Raw genomic sequence first — 24,515 nt, 5'->3', positions numbered from 1 at the left:
AGTGATACCATTCTGAGTCTGTGATTTTTCTCTTTATTAGATGGATCTTAAGTTCATTATATTGAGTGAAAAGGTCAATTACAAAGTCACGCTACTATCCATCAGCAGAAGAGTAAATAAATAAATGGTGGCATATTTATAATGGAATACTGTCCATTTCCATTCAATGAAATACTTCACTACTGTTACCACAATGTGGATGGATTTCACAGGCATTATGATGAGTGAAAAAAGACTAGACACAAAAGATTTTATATTGGATTATATCACTCATATAAAGTACAGGAATAGGCAAAGATAACTGATAAATGATGCTGAAAGTCAGAATAATAGATTCAATGCTACAGATGTGGTTGTGGACTGGAAGGGCACAAAGGAGACTTCTGGGATGATAGAAATGTTCTATGCATCAATCTGGATGGTGGGTCCATGTCTGTATGCATACAAAATTAATCAAGCTGTGTACTTTAGATTTCTGCATTTTACTATATTTAAGTTATAATTCAATAATAAAGAAACAAAACCCACCAATATTTTTTTAGGAGTCTGGTCATCAGTAGTATGAAGTTGGCTTAGATTCTCATGTCAGTGTACAAAAAATGTGGTTACTTTTATCCTCCTGCTCCACCACGGAATATGGGGCTTTGATTTGATGCCCGCAGGATGGCTGTTGCAGCTGTAAGACCTGCATCTTCACTCTTCAGAGCAGAAATGGAGAAAGCAAAGGGCAGAGGCCAAGGGCCACAGACATAAGCCAGTTGAGTCTTTTCCCTTTTAAATACAACACTTGCAAGTACCATGCGCTTACATCTCACCAGAAAGGATGGTGTTTCTTATGGCCACCCTGAATGTTATAGAAGCTGGTCAAATTACATTTTTTAACTGGGTTCGTTGAGGCAATGCAAACGAATTTAGCTAGAATAGACATTGGTAGAAGAAGGGATATTGGGTAAGTAGCAGCCTGAAGTAAATTAATAATTAATCTGAAAACTCTGAAGCCACAGAAATTCCCTCACCTCTATCACCCATCCAGTTACGCTTTCGGAGACTCATCTGATGAGGAGCGTCTTCATTTGGTCTTTTAAGCAAACTTGACATCTCTGCCAGAGATATTTACTTCTATATTTATATCCTTAATTCTAGAATAGATTTGAGAGTTTGAGCAAGGTTTTTGTCCTCTGGGGGTGAGGGGGCGGGGCAGGCTTCAAAAAGGAGCTGAATGGGGGTTTTCCCGGTATATTTAACAACAACATGGCTGGGCAGCTTCCTACCTCACTCTTTTTTTCCCCACATTTTTTAAAAGATTTTTTATTTGATGTGGACCATTTTTTTAAAGTCTTATTGAATTTGTCCCAATATTGCTTCTGTTTTATGTTTTCATTTTGGCCAGGAGGCATGTGGGAACTTAGCTCCCCGACCAGGGATCGAACCCGCACCCCCTGCATTGGAAGGTGAAGTCTTAACCACTGAACTGCCAGGGATGCCCCTCCCCACATTTTTGCCACCTAGGATCTTGAATTTTGGGAATCACAAATAAGAAATTATTGACAAATTGATGAACCATGAGTCTTCATTGGTTTCAGCGATTGGTAATACATTCATTTTGTTCAACTTGGTCATTACTGATTTTGTGAGCTCTTCATCCTAGAAGAACTATGTGGAATGAGAAGAGTAGAAGGCTTCTTTTCTTAAATTCAGTGTTACATGAGGGAGAGAATCATGCAGTTACCCCTAGCTGTCCTAATTTCCACTGAGCAAAAACCCATAAAACACAGTGTGAGTAGTTCCTTTTTCAGATTCTTCTTTGTCCAGCTTAGACTCCAGCCAGACCCTGTCCCCTTTCTCCAGCTGCAAGATGGAACTTCCTGAAGCTTGCTCACGGCTGTCCTTGGCCTCTGCTCATTTGTCCCAGACCTGGATGCCATTCCACATGAGACTCACCTTGACAGCATTCTGAAACAATGCAATGTCAAAGCCAAAGTGGTACACACCGGGAACGCTGCAGGTGAACACTCCAGTGGCCAGGTCAAAGTGGCCCTGACGGTTGTACAGAACTTCCTGGAAGACAATGGGCTGGGAGGGTCCTGGGAGATGCCCACTCAGCTTGACAGAAAAGGCAGATTGAGGTAGACATGGGCATTTCTCAACTGCTCCAGGCACCCCAGGTATACCTCTTGGTCCTGTTACACGTGGGGGTCCTAGATCCCAAAATAAACAGAAAAAAGAATGATAGAATTTAAGGTTTTGTATTTTGCATAGTATTAATACATGAATTGCTTCTTCCTTCCTACCCTTCTTCTCACTGGTCAGAGCCTAGCTCAAGCATCACTGCTTCCAGAAGGCTCTCTTGTCTCCTCCAGATTTGGAAAAGTTCTATCTCCTTGTACCACATCTGGTACTGATTGTTACCATAGGTATAAAGAATTACCACAAAGAATTGTAATCCCTCCCTTAAGTGACTGTCTCCTTATCCATACTGGGAACGAGGCATCTTACTTAATTTTCTTTCTAAATGTCATACTCAGTATCAGTTATAAAATTAGCACTCAAAATATGTTCAATAAGTGAATAATTGAATGAATTAGTATATGAATGGATCTTCAGACATGTTCTGCCATGTCTTTACTATAAGGCTGAGTATTAAGGATCACTACTGGAAGTTACCCAGACAAATCCAGGGATCATACTATTGCCAGAACTAAATGGGAATTTTGAACAGTGGTATCCAAATGTGCCTGTTTATTAGAACCAGTTGTGGAACACCATCCCACCCCTGTTCCCCAGTTACTCAGGGCCAGTCTACACTGTGGGCCTTTAGAGGAATCTCTGAGGATGGAGACTAGGAACCTACACGTTTAACAAGTCTCTGAGTGATTCTGATGCTCAGCCAGATTTCAAAACCACTGCTTTAGAGGTTCAGTACAAGTATTCAAAGCTGATGGGATCTCTCTGGGAGCTTAGCCCAGCATACCTCTCAGCAGATGACAAGAGAACAGGAAGTCAATGTATCTGCTGCCCACATGACTCTGGTATCACTGTATGAACCTCAGCTTACGCCTACACCGTATGACACCAATATGGGTGCTCTACACTAGTCTAGAGATAGTGTAGATGAACTCTACACTAGTGCTCTACACTAGTCTACACTAGTCTAGTCTAGTCTAGAGTGCTCTACACTAGTCTAGAGTCATAGTGCTCTACACTATGTCTCAATTTGGACTGTACATCCAGTGTGTCTAAAGAGATGTTTTAGCACACAGATTTCTTGGTGGTTGGAAGCCGTCTTAGTAGATGAATCCTATGACTCTTAAGAGTTCAGAAAAAGAGACCATGGTCATTTGTTACCAAGAAATGACTTACCTCAATGATCAATATTCTCATCAGATCACCTGGAAGATTTCACTGAATCTATGAACACTGCAGTCAAAGAGAAACTATGAGAGGCTAAGAGAGCAATTGCATTTTTTTTCCACCTGCTAAACCAAGTAGCCCTGGAGGACCCCTGGGTCCTGGAGGTCCTTGGGGTCCACAAGGTTCACATAGCTGAGAATCTGCTGAAGATTTGACATCGTAACAGGACAAATAAAGCTAAAATCCAGAAACCTGAAGCAGAAGAAAAATGAATGAAGTTTCAAATAGTTTGGGAGATGGATCAGCCTCTCTTAAAGAGACTGTGCTATAAATTTTGTCAAGTTAGGGTTCACAGTTCCAAGAAATTGATGTTATTTTGGTCTTTAGTTCCATGAAATGCTACATGTATCAATGCTGTGACTCATACAGACAAGATTAGGAGGCATTTTGAATTGAGATGCTTTCATGTCAAACACAGCAAAATCCAAGAAAATCAGCTAACTCATCCTATTTGAAACCAATGCTGCTTTTTCGATCTCATGCAAACCCCAGAGTTGCTCTCTCACGGACTCTGAACCTCCTGCCATCTGTTTAGCAATGATCTTTAAATAATTGGTGTGATTAATCTTCTTATGATGATGAATAAGCACCCGATTTGCCTATGTGTTATTTTATATTGTCTTATTGCTTTATCTCTTGGATGGGCTTGGAACATAGAAGATATATGACAAATCTTTCTTTGATGGTAAATGAATCGACAAATGCCAGATACTGAATTAGCCAACTATTTCTTCCCACTACCCTAAAACTTTTACTTAGTGCAGTAGCCTTCATTCTACTTTGAAGTATCAAGCCAATAAGATCAATATGCTTGCATTATACTAGCTTCTGTTAATGCACTTGTTATATTCTCTCCTTTATGACACATTGAATCTTCTACTTGCTCTCAATAATCAACTTTTATGGGTTACAAATGTATGCAACAACTACAGAAATTTGTGTCAAGAAACACAATCAACTTTAACATGATTAATACACTCTTGCAAGTAGAGTGTTTCTAATTGTTAAATCATCAGTCAGTAACCGTAACTTTTAGAATATCCTTTCTAGTTCAAGTAAGATAGTCATCACTTTTTGGCCTTAATTTCTGATTCAAAAGATGCTCTTCCAAAGCTGAAGTTAACTTATGAAAGGAAATATGCTAATTTATGGGCATATTTTTAAAGTCAAAGGATGTGGATTCAAATTCTAGCACTGCTACCTCCACACTGGGCGACCTTAGGGCAGTCACCTAACTTCTCTCCCAGCCACATCTATAGAAGGATGCTGGGAGCATCTGCTTGCCTTGTTTAATAGTTCTAAAGTTTCAAGAAGATATGTGCATATTCTTTGTCTGGAGTCTAGCAGGTACTTTATATATCTTTATATATATATCTTTAAAATTATTCCTTATTACTTTTATTCTTCTTGCTATCTTACAAGGAGAGTGCTATTCTGATTTTAAAACCAGAGAGAATGTTAATTCAAAGAGTTTTGACAATCTATTACATGAAAACTAAGGATATATCTCAAAACAATTTAAAAACAGCTGTGAGGATATCTTGAACATTTTGGCACATTCCATTGCTTCACATTTCCCAAACTCCTCCATGAAATCGTGAGGGGCTTGGTATCACATGCAATCACGTAGAGAAGGAGAAACTGAGGCCTAGAAAAGGTGATGGCTGTACTTTCTCCAGGCTCTTAGTTTTTGAGGATGGAACCAGGATTGAAATGCACATCTCCAGGCTCTTGGGTGATTTGTTCTTTCACACAAATATGGTGTTGGATTGTCTATGTCTTGGTGGATATAAGTGGGCAACAACTTTTTTTTACAGTCACTGACTCCCCCATTCCATTCCTACTGATCCCAAAATAGAGACACACACTTACTCACACATACATACAAACACACAAAGGCCACACAGAATTAAATTAAAATCATACATTCAGTTGATTTTGCTGAGCTAAACTAGCATTATTCTAAAAATATAATGTTAGGACAATAAACTGACTGTAAGAGGAAATCTTTCATTGAATTTATTGTGATGAGGTAAGTTGATGAGGACTTTGTGGTTTAACTTACTTGGTGTCCATAAATCAAAATCCAGGAAAATGATTTCCTCTTGCCCTAAGATCAAGACCTTCAAGAAAGAAGTAGGCGTGACCTTCACAAACAATATTAATATAATTTGCATAAGTGACTATGTTTTGTTCTGTATTTCTTCATCATAAAGCTTGGATACAAATTTTCATCTAAATTTCAAAAACTGTCTTGATACCTACACCTTATTTCCTTCAGTCCTCATTTTAGCCTACTTGTTTTGGGCTTTGCTATAAGTTTTTAAAAAAAAAATCTATATTCCTGTATTTGTTTATATTGTCCTATGATAATATGTGAGTTCATTTAAACTCCCACAAATACTTTGTGGAATCAGAGGAAGTTTGAGAGACAGAGATAAAAGAGTTGTGTGCAGGGGGAGGCAAACAACTAAAATGCTTTAAAAACATTGATTGGATATTTCAAACATTAATAATTAATAACAATAGATACTATCAAAAACATACCTTATATCATATCAGTTGATATTGTTGAAGGTAGGGAAGTAAAATCAGTTGGAAGATAATGAACAAGGATATCAAGAAGGACATAAGTCAAGAGAGATCTAGAAAGGGACAGAAAACAGTCTCAATGGGAATAAACAGTAAACACAGGGATAGTCACAGTGAAACACAATTGGGGATAAAATCAAGACAAAGAAAAATAGAAACGGAGACAGATACCAAGAATGGTAAAGGGACAAAGAAAATTTTAACATGTAGAGCAATGTATTATACTACTGGTTTGATTATGAGCATTATAGTTTTAAATTTTAATACATAATTGAAAAATATAATGGATTTTCTCACTCTCCATTGTTTTGTTTATTTATGTCATAATGACCTTGATTTAATTTGAATGGTTTGACATTAATTTCATATTAAAATCAAGGGTCTTGCCCCCCGCCCCCCCGGCATCGGCTTCTACCCCTTCTACTCCCTTTTATTTGCAATATCTAATAGGCAAGTTTGAAAAAGTGTCTTTATTTTTGTCCAGCATTATAGGCAATTGCCTTCCAGGGTTGTTTTAATTTTAAAAAAATAATAGAAATCACATGCAGGGAGAATAAAGTGCTTTAGAAAGTGCTCTCTACCAATGCAAATGGGTTACATTCATTATGATAGACATTAATAAAAAAACTTACATGCAATGCTCATGCAGTGAGCTCTTCCCCTTTGCCCAGGCATTGAAGCTCTTTTGTTGACCACCTCCTCACCTGTCCTATAACTAGCTTATCTGCTTGTTTTTGAAACTTTATGGTAGATGGTTTAATAAATTGGTTTTTCTCAGTATTTGCTTTTCTGGTCTCCTGAGGCTGAAGTCAAGGTTAATTTTTAACCAGAGCAATTAAACATTCAACTATGTTTAGGAAAGCTCACAGATTGACGTTCAAAGGGAAGTACTTCTGTCCACCCATCTCCGGAAGACATCTCTTCTTGTGATGGCCACGCCTGGGCCTGTTAAGCTGATGAACTTTGTTTTGGTTATTCCCTCTCTCCTAGTCATTTCTTCAATACCACCCTGTGAACCCATCTCCAACTCTTCCAGGACAACAGAAATAGGAGAGAGGGACTAGTATTTCATTTCCTCTAGTCTAAATCCATAATTTTACAGACTGTGATATTAGCCCAAGGAGGAAGTGATTCAGTTGATAAAATTGGGGCTAAATATAGGACAATGCTTTTCTCCTCATTTAGAGCCCAGGAGTTTTTTTCTTCTGCTTCTCTCCCTTACTATCAATATTTTCTGAGAACTTCTTGCTTTTCTATAATAATCAATCTACTGAGGTCCTTGTATGCGCCAACCAGGCTCTCTGTGCTTGCCAAAGTGAAAGTAAGTTAATAAAGATTAAATTAATTGAGGGTGAGACCTTGGAAATAGCTGAATAAAGAGCTTGGCAATCTTCTCTTTAAAAAGCAAAAATAAAAAAAAAATTTAAAAAAAAGCAAAAATAAAACTGGACACAATTGCCAAAAAACAAACATTTAAAACTTTGGGAAATGACCAAAGTATAAAACAAACTAAGAAATATTTATCCAAAAAAGTCCACTGAATCTCAGTAAGAACGGTGGTAGTCTGTGGTTTCTTCATCAGGGGCTGCTCCCATCTAACTCCCAGCTCTGTGGCCAGAAGTTCTACTAGAGTTAGCCCAGGGGGTTGACTTTATTTTGAGCAGTAAGTGGAAAAGTCCATGCCCAGGGCACTGTCAAAATAATAGCGTTATAAATATCCAGTGATCAGGGAAGCCCAACATCACAGCTAGTCTGACATCTTGATAATAGTTGCAGCCAGCAATGGACTAGCCAGAAATTTTAAAGATTGTTGGGGGAATGGAACAGCCAACAAGGACTTTAATAAGATCCTAGTTATTCATGGGGGTCTGGAAAGCCGTGCATGTGCATGGGCTTCCTTCAAGCTTAGAAAGATCAGAAAGACTTGGCTTGGTATTGCTAAGCCAATTGTCCCTGGCTGAACACATGAATTTTTTGGTTCCCCAGTGCATATGAAAGTTATGTTTACACTATACTGTAGTCTATTAAGTGTGTAATAGCATTGTGTCTAAAAAAGTACTTACTTTAATTAAAAAATACTTTATTGCTAAAAAGGGCTAACTATCATCTAAGCTTCATCAAGTTATCTTTTTGCTGGTGGAGGGTCTTGCCTTGATGTTGATGCTGCTGACTGATCAGGGTGGGGGATGCTTAAGGCTGGGGTGGCCGTGGCACTTTCTTAAAATAAGACCACGGTGAAGTTTGCTGCATCCATTGACTCTTCCTTTCACCGAGAATTTTTCTGTATCATGTAGTGTTGTTTGTTAGCATTTTACCCACAGTAGGACTTCTTTCAAAATTTAAGTCAACCCTCTCAAACCCTGCTACTGCTTTATCAACTAAGTTTACTTGATAGTCTATATCCTTTGTTTTCATTTCAACAACCGGTCAAGTTAGCCGTCACGTGGGCTTAGTTGGTGGTGCCCCAAAACAATTACAATAGTAACATCAAAGATCACTGAGCACAGTTCACCATAACAAACACAATAATAATGAAAAAATTTGAAATATCGCGAGAATTATCAAAATGTGACACAGAGACATGAAAGTGAGCAAATGCTGTTGGAAAAACGGAGCCAAAAGAATTGTTATGTGGGGTTGCCACAAACCTTCAACTTGCAAAGAATACAATATCCGCAGAGTGCAATAAAGCGAAGTACAATGAAACGATGGACTCTTAGTGAACACATAGATATGGCAGCAAGACACATCCTCGACACCCCCTACTGGTCAGAAGGCCTATGGGTGTCCTGCTTTCTTTGTAAGTTTGGCTCAGAACTGAATGGGGCTTGATTCACTTCTGCCAGTAGTTGACTGAGGCTAGATCAAAGCTTTTCAGAGAAGTCTGCACGTTTTGTAAAGGCTCCCTTGGCTCTAATACCATAGTCACTACATATCCAAGTGTTGTCCTGCCTTTGGTTCAAGAGGCTATAGGTTTGGTGAATTCTAGTATCACTTATTCCAAAGATAAAAGACTGAGATCTTTGGATTTAGAATCTTCGGGAAGACCAATATCATTAAATAAATTTTAGATTTATCTAAGTCTGAGGAAACTAAACAATATTCTATGGCTTCGTTGTTACATTTTTTTTAAACTTCCACCAGGAACACAGAACCTAATCTAAAAGTGAGAAGCCAACAGAAATAAAATAATAGTTTATGTTCATTATGTGTTGCCATCCTCCAGACACTGTGGTAAGTATTTTTCATAGGTTATATCTTCATTATCTTTTGAAGCCTCATAATAGTCCTATGGGAAGATATTATTTCCTCCATTTTGTAGTCAAGGGAACAGAGACTTAGAAAGTTTAACTAGACCAGGGTTACACAGCTGGAATGTGAGGACCTATGATTTATACCTATTTTATTTATAAATCAAAAGCTCATGTTCTTAAAAATGATGCTATGCCAACAAAGCAATAATTTCTTACAATTAACCTGCAACAGAGAGATGGTATTGAGTTAGCACCCTGATCACTGCATGGTATGTTTGGAGCAAAATAGAAGAACCCTTGGGGGAGAATAGGGGAGTTAGTAGCAAATCAGAAGAACTTAGGAAAACAATGCAAAGCATCAGAATCCAGAGCAGGAACCAATTGTAGACGTGACCATTTGGGTCCAGAAATGGGTCAAGCCAAACATAATGGTGCTTGGAACATGTGATCCAGGGTAAGTATATGAGCTAATGTGTGTTGGGTGAAAAAAGAGCAGGTATTACCTTCCAAGGTAGGTCATTTTGAGGGCTTTGTTAGGGGAGAAGAAAACTGAAGCTGATATTAGAAGCCCAGCTATATGCCAAGTAGAAGAGGAAAGAGTTTTGATGAACAGCAAGCTAATCTCTACCACGATAAATGTAAACACACACACTTTTTAATGGCTTTGAAGAAGTAATGTGATTTTGGAGAACTGCCAGGTCAAATTCTGAGGACAAGCCTACATTTTGAAAAGCTGGGTATGAGGGCACAGAAACTGCTTTTACCATTTGACGTATTCCAATTCTGTCAAGTTTGGGTACCTATTTGGCTTTTTTTACGGATCAAAGAGGACAGAAGTCAAGCTCAGTATCCACAAAATTGGGAAATTTTATGCCCTCTCTAAATGTAATGGGACCCCCAAATTCCATCCTCAATGTAAGAATAAACAAAAAATAAATCACCTCATTTAATTCCAGAAAGCCAATTTTTACATGAATAAAATAGGAGAAGAAATTGAAAAAGTATCTCTGAGAAGTCATGGTCACAGGAAAATCCACACTGAGATGCTGCATCCCAGGTACGCAGGTCAAGGCAGGCTCAAGAAGCCTATATGAGAATTTGGTTTAAGATGATCATACACTGATACCTCTATGAGCCTACAGAAGAAAATGAAATGTTCTCTGGAGAATGTACCTTCATCTCAGGTTTCAAAAAGTGCCAACATAATTTTTTCTCTGACGTGTAGTTTAGCATTCACAAAAACATGTCACTGCATGTGTGAACCAACACAAAAAACCAGTAGCCACAAACACCTGCATAAACTTCAGAATTTAGAATTATTAGACACATATAAAATAATCATGCTTACCATATTTAGAAATCAATAAAAATCTTGAAAAGAACATTATAAGTGAGAGCAAATTTGAAAAATAACCCCCCAAATATGTTAATAAAGCCAATAGAAACAAAACAAAACATTAAAAATTCAGCTTGCTTTGCAGAAAAGTATAAATAGCAAATGAGAAAATAAGTAGAAGATATATTAAAATCTAGTGAAAATAATTCCCAATCTAGAAATATATATATTAATGTCTCTCAAGAACAAGGATACCCACCAGAATAGGTTAAAATATAAAAACAGACAATACCAAATATTGGCATTTATGTGGAACAGTTGGAATTCTTATACATTGATGGTGGAAATTCATATTTATACAACCAATTCTAAAAGTCTTTGATAGTATCTAATAAAATTGTTCATGTACATGCCTTAGAATACAGCAATTTCAAATTAAATACCCCCCAAAATTCACATATATTCACCAAAAGAAACATACGGAAATGCTTTTATATCATTATTGTTCATAACCAACCCCAAATGTAGTAAACAAAAAGTCCATTAACCATATGTTAAATTCATAAATTGAAGTATTGAGGTGTATTCACACAATGGAATGCTATATAGCTTTGGGAATAAATTAAGTAAAGCAACATAAAAGAAAGTAATGTTGAGAGAAAAGAAACAGACACAAAAGAGTATGTACCGTATGAATACTTTTTATATAAGGTATTTTTTTAATAGAAAAAAACAACCTCTGCTATTAGAAGTAGGGATGATCATTGGTGGGGACTTTAGATGGGTAGGTGGCATTTCTCTATCTCTTTTTTTTTTTTTTTTTTGCTTATCGAGATGTAAATGACATATAGTCAGCCCTCTTAATCTGCGGGTTCCACATCCATGGATCAAAAATATTTTTAAAAAATCCAGAAAGTTCCAGAAAGCAAAACTTGAATTTGCCACAAACTAACAACTGCAGTTGATGCTTGAACAGTGCAGGTGTTGGGGCGCCTGCCCTCTGCGTAGTAAAACATCCAAGTATAACTTATAGTTAGCCTTCCTTTTACACAGTTCCTCTATATCCATGGTTCCACATCCATGGATTCAACCAACTGTGGATCCTGTAATACCGCAGTATTTACTATTGAAAAAAATCTGCGTGTAAGTGTACCTCACAGTTCAAACTGGTGTTATTCAAGGGTCAACTGTATTTACATTGCATTTACATTGTATTTACAACTATTTACATAGCAGTTACATTGTATTTCCATTTGCATTTGCTTCACTTGAAACCAAGGCAATATTCCCTTTACACATTCCCTCTATTCCCTTCTAGTTGGAAAAAGTTAGAAGATTTAGTTCTGTTTCTTTCTTATCTTGGTCTAATCCTTGGAGAGTTTAGTCACTGGAGGGTTTTTCATGAGACTCCCCAACTTGGAGAGTTCCTGGGTCATTACTTCTGTCCTCATTGTCCCATAAAGTGACTAAATGCCTGCTCATGTATGAACACATTGGAAAATGCCTTCTGTGGGGAAAAAGCAGCTTCTGTGTCTTAATTTCCTTTTACTTCTCTGGGATCAGGTTTTCCCTCTAAACTCAGCCTTGTCTCTTCCTTAACATAGTGTTAGCTTTGAAATGCTATTAAGGTGAATAGAATATATGTATACATATAGATAGATGTATATCTCTATCTCTATCTCTATATCAGAGACTGGCTCGCTGTTCACCCAAACTGCTTCTCCTTTATCTTGGTTTCATATGTAAACTCTCTTCACCTTGCAGTTAGTAGGGACCATACAACTGGCTTCCAGCCCACACAGTATCGGCACTCAGAATGGGAGCCACTTGAAAGACTTGTCCCTGGATTTCTCCCATGTATTCCCATCCATCTTCTTTTCTCCTCTGCTACTTTGAACGTGGAGAACGTAGAAGCAATGCAGAAGAAGATGCCCATCCACAAGAAGGAAGGACCTTGGTTCTCTTACCACTTGGAAGAGATTCACCATTTTTTCAGAAATACCCTTGCAGAATTTTTGTGAGCAGTGTTCAGCTACTGAGATTTATAAGTGGATCTGTTATAGCAGCTATTGTCACTTTTTCTAATACAATATTTTAAATCATTCTCATGTTTCAAGAACAGGAATGATCACAATCACTTACCCTTTACTATTGGAAAGGGAAAATTCCAGTTTTGCCTCAGCCCCCTTCAGCAGTGCAAATAAGCTTGACAGAGCCTATGGGGTGAGTAACAGAAAATTATTTACATGGAAGAATGTACAGAGAATAAGATCTTCAGGCACATAAAAACTCTGAAAAAAGATAGGATGTGACTAAGGCAAGTGGAGAGAGTACATTGATCACATTTTCCCGAAATGGATGAATTGGGGTCCAATGAACTCCGTTGCCGAAATATCGGCTTCCCTGTGCACCGATGCTGAACAGAAATACGGAGATAGAGATTTTGGAGGAAGAGAGAGAAGGCTTTATTTTTCTGCCAGGCAGAAGGGAAGACACAGCAGGCTAGCGCCTCAAGAACTGTGTCCCCCCTTCCTTCGGGAATCGGAGAAGACTTTATACATGGGGCTTGCAGTCTGGGGTATATGATAAGGATCGAAGTAGTGAAGGTCTTGCATTCTTCTTCTTGCATTATTTCAAAACAGTCACAGCTGGCAGTCAGGCAGCCTGGTAATTGGGTCCGTTTGTCTCTGGGTTATCGGCCTCCGACCCTTTTTTCTGAAATGCAAATGCTACAAGGGGTGATTTGCTACAAGGGAGCGCAGGATGTAATTCACATAGTGCCAAAGAGTAATAGGTTAGCTTTGTGATGTGCAAATCTAGTTACAGACACTACAGATTAGTAACAGTTAAAAAAAAGAAAAAAACAACTGGGAGTGATTAACTCTTTCAGGCCAGGTTATGTTTCTTCTCTAGCCTGTTCACTGTTCCCTTTATTTTCCTTGTTCTCAGGAGAGGGAAAACTACATTTCTATTTTTGCTGCAACAAATTCCCCACTGCTAGTTCATTCCCTCCATATCAATGGAGGAAGGGAAACGGGCGTCGTTCTTGTCTGGCTGAGGACAAAACTTCAGTGTTCCTCCACTTGACAAACATCAGCTGTCTGGCCCAGGGGCCCATCTATCTCCTATTTCAAATCCCCCCTAAGAGACGTGAACCCCAAGAAATCTTTATTGGGAGGATGAGGGACGATGGTCTGTCTTCTGTAGCTTCTTCAGACTGGCATGGGGCTCGTAGACCCTACCTAGTTGGGGTCATGGAGCTCTTGCCCTGTCTTATTAAGGGCCCCAGGGTGACTTCTGTTGTTGTTTAGTCAGGATCTGGTCTGAGAAATGGCTGGAATCTCTGCATCACCATTATCTTGATGTGAACCTATTGTAATCTGGAAGAGACAGAATTTAACAAGTAGCTTAAAAAAACAGAGGCCAAAGATCAGTAAAAGAATTATTGTAGCTGTGGGCAGGATTAAGAGCCCTGTTACGTTTGGTAGTAATTTTGATCCTGATCTAGATAGAGTCAGCGCTTGGGTTACCCTGTCTAAAGGAATGGAGCCATTTGGTGTGTTCATATATATAATTTTATGTCCTCTTCTATTAGCCCAGTGTGATTGATGTAGGTGTAACAGACCCTGTTCGAAGTATTCGGAGGAGTGACAACCTAAACATTAATAGACAAAATAGATCTCATTTCTTTTTATGAGAATAAGCCTGAAACCCAGTCTAAGCCTGGCACTTTGGGGAGACTTGTAGCCAGGTAGCCGGTTATCTAGTTTCATCAAAGTAGGTGTTAACCTTTGATGTGGTATTAACATATAAATAACAGGAGCTATTGGTCACTACATGTGTTTTCTCTTTTTGTTAACAAATGATCTAAAGCAATTTTATCGTCTAAAAGTATAATAGCTACAAGAGGAGACCTTTAAGAAGTAAGGTTGCACTTACCAGCTGCCAGCAGACATTGTTTTGAGAATGGCTGGTGACATCCCAAATCTAACACAGCTCAGAAAACTCAAGTTCTTAGCAATAAAAGGACTTGCCTAAAATCACACCATAGTGTCACCGTTAATGAAGTCAGTGTTTCTCTAGGTATGAGAAGATGCAAGAATTGGGGCTCATAAAATCTTCTCCTGAAAGTATTTAACTCTCTGAAGGCCTGTCTTGTCAGTTTTTCCCAGAGCACAGAGGGCCTCATTTCAGATCTCCACCCTGAACTCCTTGTAGTGGGTGTTGAAGGTCACCAGCTACAGCACCTCATGATTTAATCCTTGTAGAAGTAGATGGCAAGTGTCAGTTTTCAGTCAGCAGGGCCCCTTTATGGTCATAATTTCAACCATGGTTTGGGGCATTTCATGACCATTTTGTCCCATGGTGCTAGGAATGCTCATTCCCAGGTCTGGTGAAGATTTTGCTGATAGGCCACTCCATGTGCTATTACTGGACTAGGTCTTTACTAGTATCCAAAAGTCTCTGGACCACCAGTCTTCCTAGTCTCTTATGGTCCAGGACAATATTCTCTCTTGTTGCTTCTCATATCTAGAGTTAGACTACTGCAATCATTGATCTCATATGAAACTATATATAATCATTTTATCAGAGGCTCAGTCACACACTTGGTAGCATAAGAAACAATAATTTTTTGAAATAGGCAGAATACAAATAACATAGTTGGCAGTATTAATAAAGTCATAAGTAAGAATTAAGCCAAGAACTTCCATTAGGTACAGCCCAGTATATCCCAGGTTGTCTGACTTAGTCTCTTCTGTACCAATCCCTATTCTTCAGGGAAATTATAATTGGCATTGTCCATAAGGTACTCAGCCCAGTTTCCTAGTGTTACTAGACTGATTATCCTTAGTATGATTTAATTGTTCCCAGCATAGAGGACCCTTTAAACTTAAATTACCATAGCCTGCTGTTAATTACATAAATCCATCCCATAATTGTGGGAGGCTTTATTCCCTGGCTGAAATTTTGCTTATTGCTCTGATTGAACTTTGAGCAATAGAGGAAAATTCATATTTATGGTCAGGGTCAGAGCAGGTATTGTTAATTGGTCGGGTGAGGGGATCTCATCTAGTAATATCAGTAGTGGCCTGAACATGACTATAATTTTCCTTTTAAGATAAACTTCCTAAGAGTCAACCAATTAGAGCCTTGGAGTGGATAAATCCACTCAAGTAACCCAGAAGTACTAGACATAGGTAATTGGTCACAAACCCAACAATTGGACGGATTTTTAAAACTAGCATAGGATCATGCCTATGATAGAAAAACATTTGATTCATATGCAAAGGTCCAAGAAGTCGAGAAAACATTATAAATGAGCATATGAGTCAGGTCCAGAATCTTGGGTAAGCTGTCTACTTCTGATGTTGTCTTTTTCTCATCCTGGTGTGAGTGTAGCTTCTCCTCTGTTTGAGCATTGTTTTAAGGTGATTTTGAGGTCACCCATCCTCTCTATAGGCCAGTCCAGTGCAGGGGCCCTTTGTGAGTGGAAATTAATCCAATTCCCTTTAGTTTTACTGTGTATGAGCTAGTTAAGAGTACCTGATAAGGGTCCTTCCATCCAGTTTGGAGATAGTCCTTTAAATTATGTCTTTTCTAGTATGTATAATCCCCTGGTTGTAGGTCGTGGGCCATCTGATCTTCATCCAAAGATAGATTCCTGAGATAAGCTTTAGAAACAAACTTAGAGTGTCCTTTAATAATTCAATTAAACTTTTTAGCAATATAACATAACAGCAAGGAACTATCTGGGAAGTGAGTCTTGGTAAACACAGACCTTAATTAACAAAACTAGAATTTAATAGTCAGTAAAACATAATTTTTTTACTTCATTGTGAGGGCATTAACCCTGCAGCCAGGGAAGGCTTTATCCCATCAAATAAACAATGAGGTTTGTCATGGAGTGGGAAAAAGCCAAGCAGCTGTCTTGGATTTTCCATAGCCCTGTTTGATTGACAGCTAATGTTTACCCATTTTACATTCCCTGATTTAGGAGTAGACTGTTGTCATGTTTTAAGGACATCAGGATGGCAAAAGTCTGACACTGAGGGGTTAATTTTTGTAGAAGCAGAATGAACTTTACCTACATGTGCCATAATCTTCATAGATCATTGTGAAATAATACTTATTTACTTTACCAAAGTAACAAAAGATTTTAAAAGCAAATGTAAATCACTTAAAGGCAAAGAAATTTACATAGTCTGTTATTAAAGCAGCATTCCAAGAAAACTTTGTTCTCTTAACAGAGAGAGAGAACCAAATTTCACACTGGTCTAAATAAACTTGGCCTGATGACTTATATAACTGTAATTGATCATATAGGCTTTTTGCTTGCTGAAACTTTTATAAGGAGTCTCAGACTGAACTTTTAAAAGACCTCTCAGGAAAGTCACACTAAGGGCTTGTCACAGATTTCACTTACCAGATCTAGGTGAATTCCTCCCTTTTCAAGGTCCCAAAAATACCTTGAGATTTCTGTACCTGTTAGTGAGGTAGCCTTCCTAATTTATCTGATAAAGGTGCTGGGGACCTAAGAGTTTCCAATCTCTGGATGGAGTAGATAGAAAAGATAAATGTTTTAATTTTACCCATAGGTGTAAATTACCAAGTTGCTGTAAACCATAAGTAGCTTGAGGAGAAGAGCTTCTTTATATCCAGTTTAGCATTATGGTCTGAAAGTCAGAAACTTGTATTTATCCAAAAGTCCTTTTTATAAATCTTGAAGAGGAAGCATTTTTGCAAAGGCATCGTAGTGAAACCTTAAGTGTCTATAATGACAAAAGACTTAAGGCAAGTTTAAAATCTGATTACAATGTAATTAACAAGGTAACTTGGTTACTGTTGTAACATATGACACTTAAGATAATAACTAGAATTATGACTGATAACATTTTATCAGGACATATTAGAATTTTTTTTGAAACTCCATATAATTTCTAGAATATTTATATTAGTAACAATTACCATACAATATAACCTAAGAAGATTTATTACACATTTGACAATACTTCCCGTGTACTTTTAACATAACCAAGTGAACCAAATTAATGTAATATCTCTCTTTGGGATGTTTCAGGGGACCTTTGAAGCACCCCAAAGTTAGCTAGAGGTCAAAGAAACTTCATTACAATTTGTTTTGGGAAGTTTTATCAAAAAAATCAAAAGGTGGGGCTTCCCTGGTGGCGCAGTGGTTGAGAGTCTGCCTGCTAATGCAGGGGACGCGGGTTCGAGCCCTGGTCTGGGAGGATCCCACATGCCATGGAGCAACTGGGCCCGTGAGCCACAACTACTGAGCCTGCGCGTCTGGAGCCTGTGCTCCACAACAAGAGAGGCCGCGATAGTGAGATGCCCGTGCACCGCGATGAAGAGTGGCCCCCACTTGCCGCAACTAGAGAAAGCCCTCGCACAGAAACGAAGACCCAACACAGCCAATAAATAAATAAATAAATAAAAAGATTACTATTAAAAACTCTACTCTCCTTTCAAAAAAAAAAAAAAAAGGGGCAGTAGTTAAGAATCTGCCTGCCAATGCAAGGGACACGGGTTCAAGCCCTGGCCTGGGAAGATCCCACATGCTGCGGAGCAACTAAGCCCATGCGCCACAACTACGGCGCCTGAGCTCTAGAGCCCGCAAGCCACAACTACTGAGCCCACATGCCACAACTACTGAAGCTCGCACGCCTAGAGCCCGTGCTCCTCAACAAGAGAAGCCACGAGAATGAGAAGCCCATGCACCGCAACGAAGAGTAGCCCTCCCTCACCGCAACTAGAGAAAGCCCGCGCACAGCAATGAAGACCCAACTCAGCCAAAAATAAACATAAATAAATAAATAAATAAAATTAATTAAAAAAAAAGATTTTAAAGGCAAATATCGAACTGATCACTTAAAAGGTAAAGAAGCTTAAAATCTGTCATCCAAGGCAGTTCAACATCTTAAGAAAATTTTTACCATGCATGAAACTCCTTTCTCAGGGTCCACTTTCCACAAACTTTTTTATCACTTTCTGTATCCATCACTTTATTTTCCCATTCAGAAGCAATCACCTGTAAGTTAGACCTACTTCCTTTTCCCTTAGTAAACTGCAATTCCATTCCTCATACCTTCTTTACTAAAAACATACATCCTACTTTCCTTAAGCAACCATGAACTGTCCTTTATATCAGCACTCTGTAGATTGGTAAACATACATCCAAATAATAATTTTTGAAGAATGTGCTTTCTTATAGAAAATATCTCAGTGTGGCACCAAACACATTTTTTAATAGTTCTAAACCTTTTGTTTCTCTGTAAAAGGAAGCCAGTGTTCAGCAATTAATGTTTTAATATCTTATTTTATTTGGAAATGGCTTAGTTATTTAATAAACTTCCATCCTTTAACTTAAGTTAGCACAACTCTAAATTTTCAAGTTGTCGAGTATCTGGAGAGATCATTCTTAAGTAAATATTCCTAAAACATAATTATTCCTAAAAAGTTCACCCAAAGCTCTTATCTCATTTGCAATTTTTTTCTTAAAAGTTTCTTCTTATCGAGTTATTTTCATTGCTGACAAATTTGTAACAAATATAAGATCTTATTTATTTTATATTAAACCTAGGCACAATGAAAGTATTATACTTAATGTTGATGGCTCGAAAGACAAGTCTATATTAATTAGATCAAGAAACTTAAACATTAATACCAGGTATTAGGGACTTCCCTGGTGGCGCAGTGACTAAGAACCCACCTTAACAGGTTTGAGCCCTGGTCCAGGAAGATCCCATATGCTGCAGAGCAACTAAGCCAGTGCGCCACAACTACTGAGCCCGCGTGCCTAGAGCCCGTGCTCCACAACAAGAGAAGCCACTGCAATGGGAAACCCGAGCACCACAACAAAGAGTAGCCCCCGCTCACCCCAAATAGAGAAAGCCCGTGCGCAGCAACGAAGACCCAACACAGCCAAAATAAATAAATAAATAAATAAATTTACAAAAAATAAAAAATACCAGGTATTAATTTAATATTGACTATTTCCCAGTTCACGTGAACCTGAAATTTATTTAATTTTTCTTGTATTTAGAATTGTTTGATTTGTAAGCGCTTACTTTTCTTTTAAGCCAATTAAATAGAGATCATTTACAAATTAACCTCAGCAGCATTATCCAAAGACAAAAACTGAGACATACACATATATCCAGACAGACAGAGATCTCATAGTTTCCACTTGAGATTTAAAATGTCTCTTTGCCGTTTTTTTTGTTTGTTTGTTTTTGTTTTCTTGGGTTGAAGTTCTACTAATTAACCCAAGGCTGAAGTCTCAGGCAAAGCAGGCCATGTTTGTAGCTCAAGGACATGATAAGAGTTAACTTCAAGCTTTGTCCTAGGCATATTTTTGTTCTCTCAGGGTCAGAATTTTGAAGAAAAGTATTTTAACAAGCTAGCTTTTTCTAATTGCACATGCAAAAAGAATTGGTTTTGCAATTTTAAGAACAGTTTTATTTTAAGCAGTTTTCTCCAGAGTCTAAAGAATATTGTGGCCATACTGTCAAAAATCATCTTTCTCTTTCTGTGGTCATGGTTTCATAGCTAAAATTTAAACCAGATAGTGATCAAATTGGCTCTGATAACAGGGGCAGACTGGCTGATAAAATGTCCCAGCAGGGACTGTCCCTCTGGGGAGGTGGGGTCTTAGTTTGGTCAGAAGAATCTGAAGGCGTGAGGGAACTTGCAGGAGTTGGGGAAGCTTCGTTCCCCTCTTCCCCTGAGAGTTGGGAGAAGTTAGAAGAGGATCATTTAGAATGTCAGGAGAGTTTTTCTTTTGTTTTTTCTGACTCTTCAGGCTTTTGATTATGGATCCACCTAGAGCAGGATTATAATAAAAGGGGCATAAAGTCCTGAACATAAGGGAACCTCAGTCCATTTTTCCCATCCTGTGGCAATAAAGATCTAATTGTAGGAGACCCATTTTCAGGCCATTTTTCTTTGTCATTGGATCATAGCTATTGGTCGACCAGTCATTTAAAATTTTCCGTAAGGGTTCCCAGGTTGGGGTGGAACCTTAGAGGAAGTGCTTCGCATTTTGGCTCCAGCAGTTGGTAACAGAGTTTAGACGTTAGGCGTTAGCGTGCTCAAATCAAAACATAAACCTTCACCTCTTCAGCTGTGTCCCCCCTTCTGCCTGGCAGAAAAATAAAGCCATCTCTCTTTTCCTCCAAAATCTCTGTCTCCGTATTTCTGTTCGGCATCGGTGCACAGGGAAGCCGATATTTCCGCAACAACTCTAGTCGGGGTGGTGTAAATAGGAATGGCCTTGGTCTTGAGGATAGGGTTGTTTGAACAAGTTAATTTCCTGATTCTGATAACATCTTTCAAGCCCCAGCTTTAATGAAAGCAGAAATGCCTTTTTTTTCATGCAATTATTTTTCTCAGAATGGGGAATGAAAGAAATCCAAGATTTCAGAAATTAGAAACTGGCTTTATTCCTTTTCAGGCTGCAGACTCATATGAGGCTTAGTTTCAGGGATGAATTCAGGAAACCTGAGAAATAGATAGTGACTTCTGCTTGTTTTGGTTCCTCAGTTTCAACTTCTGCTTCTAGCCACACCTTATCCCCCTTTTTCAGAAGCATAATTACAGCAAAAGAGATATTAACATACTCTTTTTTGGCGATCAGATCCTTTTCCAAAACTTGGCTTTGGTTCGTCATTAGCCAAACCTTCACCTTGCAATGGCGAAGCTCTACATCAAAGTCGAAATAGTAATTTCCAGGAATCCTGCAGGTAAAGACTCCCATGGCCTCCTTTAAGTCCCTCTGGGCATTGTACAGGACCTCTGTGAAGATGACGGGCGTGGAAGGTGGAGGAAGCCTTCCACTGAGCTTCACCGTGAAGGCTGACCTTTCTCCGCAGGGGCATTTTACATTTTGACCTGCTGGTCCTGGGACTCTCCGCTCACCTCTCAACCCAATAGGTCCTAGGAGGAACACAGAACAGTCTATGAGAAACTGATACCTTAGAGGAGCATGTATCCTTCCAGAATGCACTGGTGGTGTTGTGATTTCACACACTGAACTTGAGATGCACTGCTCTGCAGGTTGTTCTGTCTAGACTCTAATATCTAGAGTTTCAATTCCTGTCCTAGCTCCCCCTGTGCTATCAGAGTCCTCAATACAGTGTCCCGTTGAAGGCAATACTTGCTCTATTTTTGTCTGGCATTCCTGGATCCAGATGCTGAACCTTCCCTGGAGCGAAGTCTTGAGGACCGCTGTGCTATACTTAGGCCAGTACTGACCACTTCAGGACTGTTTCAGTTCTGTATTTGGTGATCCTTATTCAGAGCTTGGAAACTTGAGCTTGTTATCCACTAGCCACCCCATCCCTGCCCCCCAGGGAACTTCTTTCACTTTTATCTGAGCAAGCTATGCATCAATCAGAATGTCAATTTTACATTAGCCTTCCTGTGGGGATTAAGATGCTACCTTGGTTAAGAGTGTGAGCTTTGGCTTATAAAGGAAATAGTGCAGGTCATATCTCATCCCTGGTCAAGTTTCTTAACATTTGTAAGGGTCCATTTTTTTCATCATCCACAAAAGCAAGTCATGATATATACTCTCATTGGTCTGTTCTGGAAAAAAGTTAGCATTAAATATTATGTTTGCTCTTATGATTATAACTGCTGGCATCTAAGTTTTGGGATTGTGATCTATGCTCCTAATAAGATTGTAGGATAATGTCATAATAAAGAGGCAGTGTCAAATCATTTTACTGTACTTTTTCTTTTCCCCTTACTTTATGGGTCTGCAATTTACTTCATGACACTATTCTTGAATCCAAGAGCCTGGGTCTCTTATTTTCAGGAAAAACAAACCTCTGAATCACTAAACCTTAGACATTTGATCCTAGAATAGGGGCCCATGGATATTTAATGACAATAATGGCCCTATAAGAAATGTTTCAAAATATGTGAGATTCTCTGGGGGATGGAGGAGCCTTTGACTCAGACTTAGCTGCAAGCAGCAGTTTATAAAGCCTCCCCATTCTGAGTGGTTCTTAAACTTTGGCATGCATTAGATTCACATGGAGGCCTTATTAAAACACAGATTGGGGCTTCCCTGGTGGCGCAGTGGTTGAGAATCTGCCTGCTAATGCAGGGGACACGGGTTCGAGCCCTGGTCTGGGAGGATCCCACATGCCGCGGAGCAACTGGGCCCGTGAGCCACAATTGCTGAGCCTGCGCGTCTGGAGCCTGTACTCCGCAACTAAGAGAGGCCACGATAGTGAGAGGCCCGCGCACTGCGATGAAGAGTGACCCCCACTTGCTGCAACTAGAGAAAGCCCTCGCACAGAAACGAAGACCCAACACAGCCAAAAATAAATAAATAAATAAATAAAATTTAAAAAAAAAACAAAACACAGATTGCTCACCTCCAGAGTTTCTCATAGACTAGATCTGGGGTAGAGACTGAAATTTGATTTTATAAGGATATCTCATGTGATGCTGGCGCTGCTGGTCTGTGGACAACACTTGGAGAACCTTGACTCTGACTCATCCACTTTGAGCCTACACGGCAAAGACAAGCAGCACACCAGGGACCCTGCGTGTAACCAGTGAGAAGGATCTAGAGCATAAGCATACCCAGGGCTTACTGAGTGCCAACTTTCCCATAATATCTGGACTTGGTACAGTCTTTGTGATCAAATGCACACCTTCTCATATAGTACTATGTGCTATAAGGTTCCACTAGCTCCTTTTTTTCCCTCTTAACTAGAAAGACTGTCCTGATGCGTGATTCCACCTCTGCAACTATGAGTTTTCTTGACATCTCCACTACCTTGACTTACCCTTACGGAGCAGTGTTGCCTTAAGTAACAACCTGGGTCTGGACTTAGGTCAGATTCCATAGTCTTCATAAGACCTGTGGTTTGGGCTAACGAACACTCTGCTAAAGAAGCCCTTTGTGCAGTCCATAAGTTTCCCCAGATTCTTTCTATTCTTACTTGCTATCAATACCATGAAGATTATGACATTTTACCCAAAGAGAAAGGGGGAGGGGAAATTAAGAGACAGAAGAAAAGGCTTTCTTACTTCTAGGACCTGCAACTCCAAGAGGCCCCAGAGGTCCAGGAGGCCCTGGAGGTCCATAGCATCCAATTTACTCAATGAAAGTATCTGCTATCAGAATAGACATAGTGAATCTCCACACACCTAGAACAAGAAAGCAAAGAGGAGTTATTTGCTCATGCAATCTGTGTGGGTAGAATTAAAGCTTGGTCTGTCAAAATTATACATTGGCTCTGGAATCAGACATACTTGGATCCAAATGACAGCTGTGCCACTTATCAGCTAATTGAGCATGTTAAACTCTACAGTTTAGCTGGCTCTTTATTAATTCCTCTGTTCTGTTATGAACCACCAGACTGAAATCACTACTCATTTACAAATGTTATTTCACTCAATATTATTTATCTCCTTTCTTATCCATCTCTTTATCAACTGAACGTAATGAACACTTAATAAATAACATTGGCCTATTATATGAACTATTAACAGAGGCTCCTAGGTATTGCTAATTTTGCACAGGGCACAATACTAGAAACATTATTTTTTAAATCAAATTTCCATTTCAATTATATAAGAGATTAGTTCTTGGCCCACAATTACAAATAAGAAAATTGAGATTCAGAAAGTTATAATGACCAATCCAAAACCAGAGAGCCAGAAAGAAAAAGAGGTAGGATCTGAATCCTAGTCTGAGCCTGGACCATTATTTGAATGAGTTAATAAATGAATGAATGCCTATACTATATGGTCCTGCCCTTTCCCGTTCCCAGGTGCTCAGCCTTAGATCCTTTAAAAAAATTTACCCTGGGGCTTCCCTGGTGGCGCAGTGGTCGAGAATCTGCCTGCCAATGCAGGGGACACGGGTTCGAGCCCTGGTCTGG

The 24,515-nt window shown here is 39.0% G+C and overlaps 2 protein-coding genes across 2 annotated transcripts; both read right to left on the bottom strand.

Annotated features, from left to right (window-relative positions):
* Positions 1-1,429: 1,429 nt before the first annotated feature.
* On the bottom strand, positions 1,430-7,024 carry LOC118902811 (protein HP-25 homolog 1-like). Its single transcript, XM_036867471.1, is given in 4 exon segments — positions 1,430-2,198; positions 3,474-3,571; positions 3,573-3,603; positions 6,895-7,024. Coding segments are annotated over 4 exon segments (717 nt in total). The 3' UTR covers positions 1,430-1,740.
* Positions 7,025-21,073: 14,049 nt separating this feature from the next.
* LOC118902810 (hibernation-associated plasma protein HP-20-like) lies at positions 21,074-23,761 on the bottom strand. The gene is given in 2 exon segments (XM_036867470.1): positions 21,074-21,546; positions 23,668-23,761. Coding segments are annotated over 2 exon segments (567 nt in total).
* Positions 23,762-24,515: the final 754 nt, after the last annotated feature.

Source organism: Balaenoptera musculus, chromosome 10 (genome assembly GCF_009873245.2).
Source record: "Balaenoptera musculus isolate JJ_BM4_2016_0621 chromosome 10, mBalMus1.pri.v3, whole genome shotgun sequence".
NCBI classification, from domain to species: Eukaryota; Metazoa; Chordata; class Mammalia; order Artiodactyla; family Balaenopteridae; genus Balaenoptera; species Balaenoptera musculus.
The sequence above is the reverse complement of the archived record's forward strand: the minus strand, read 5'-3'. Positions and strand labels throughout refer to the sequence as shown.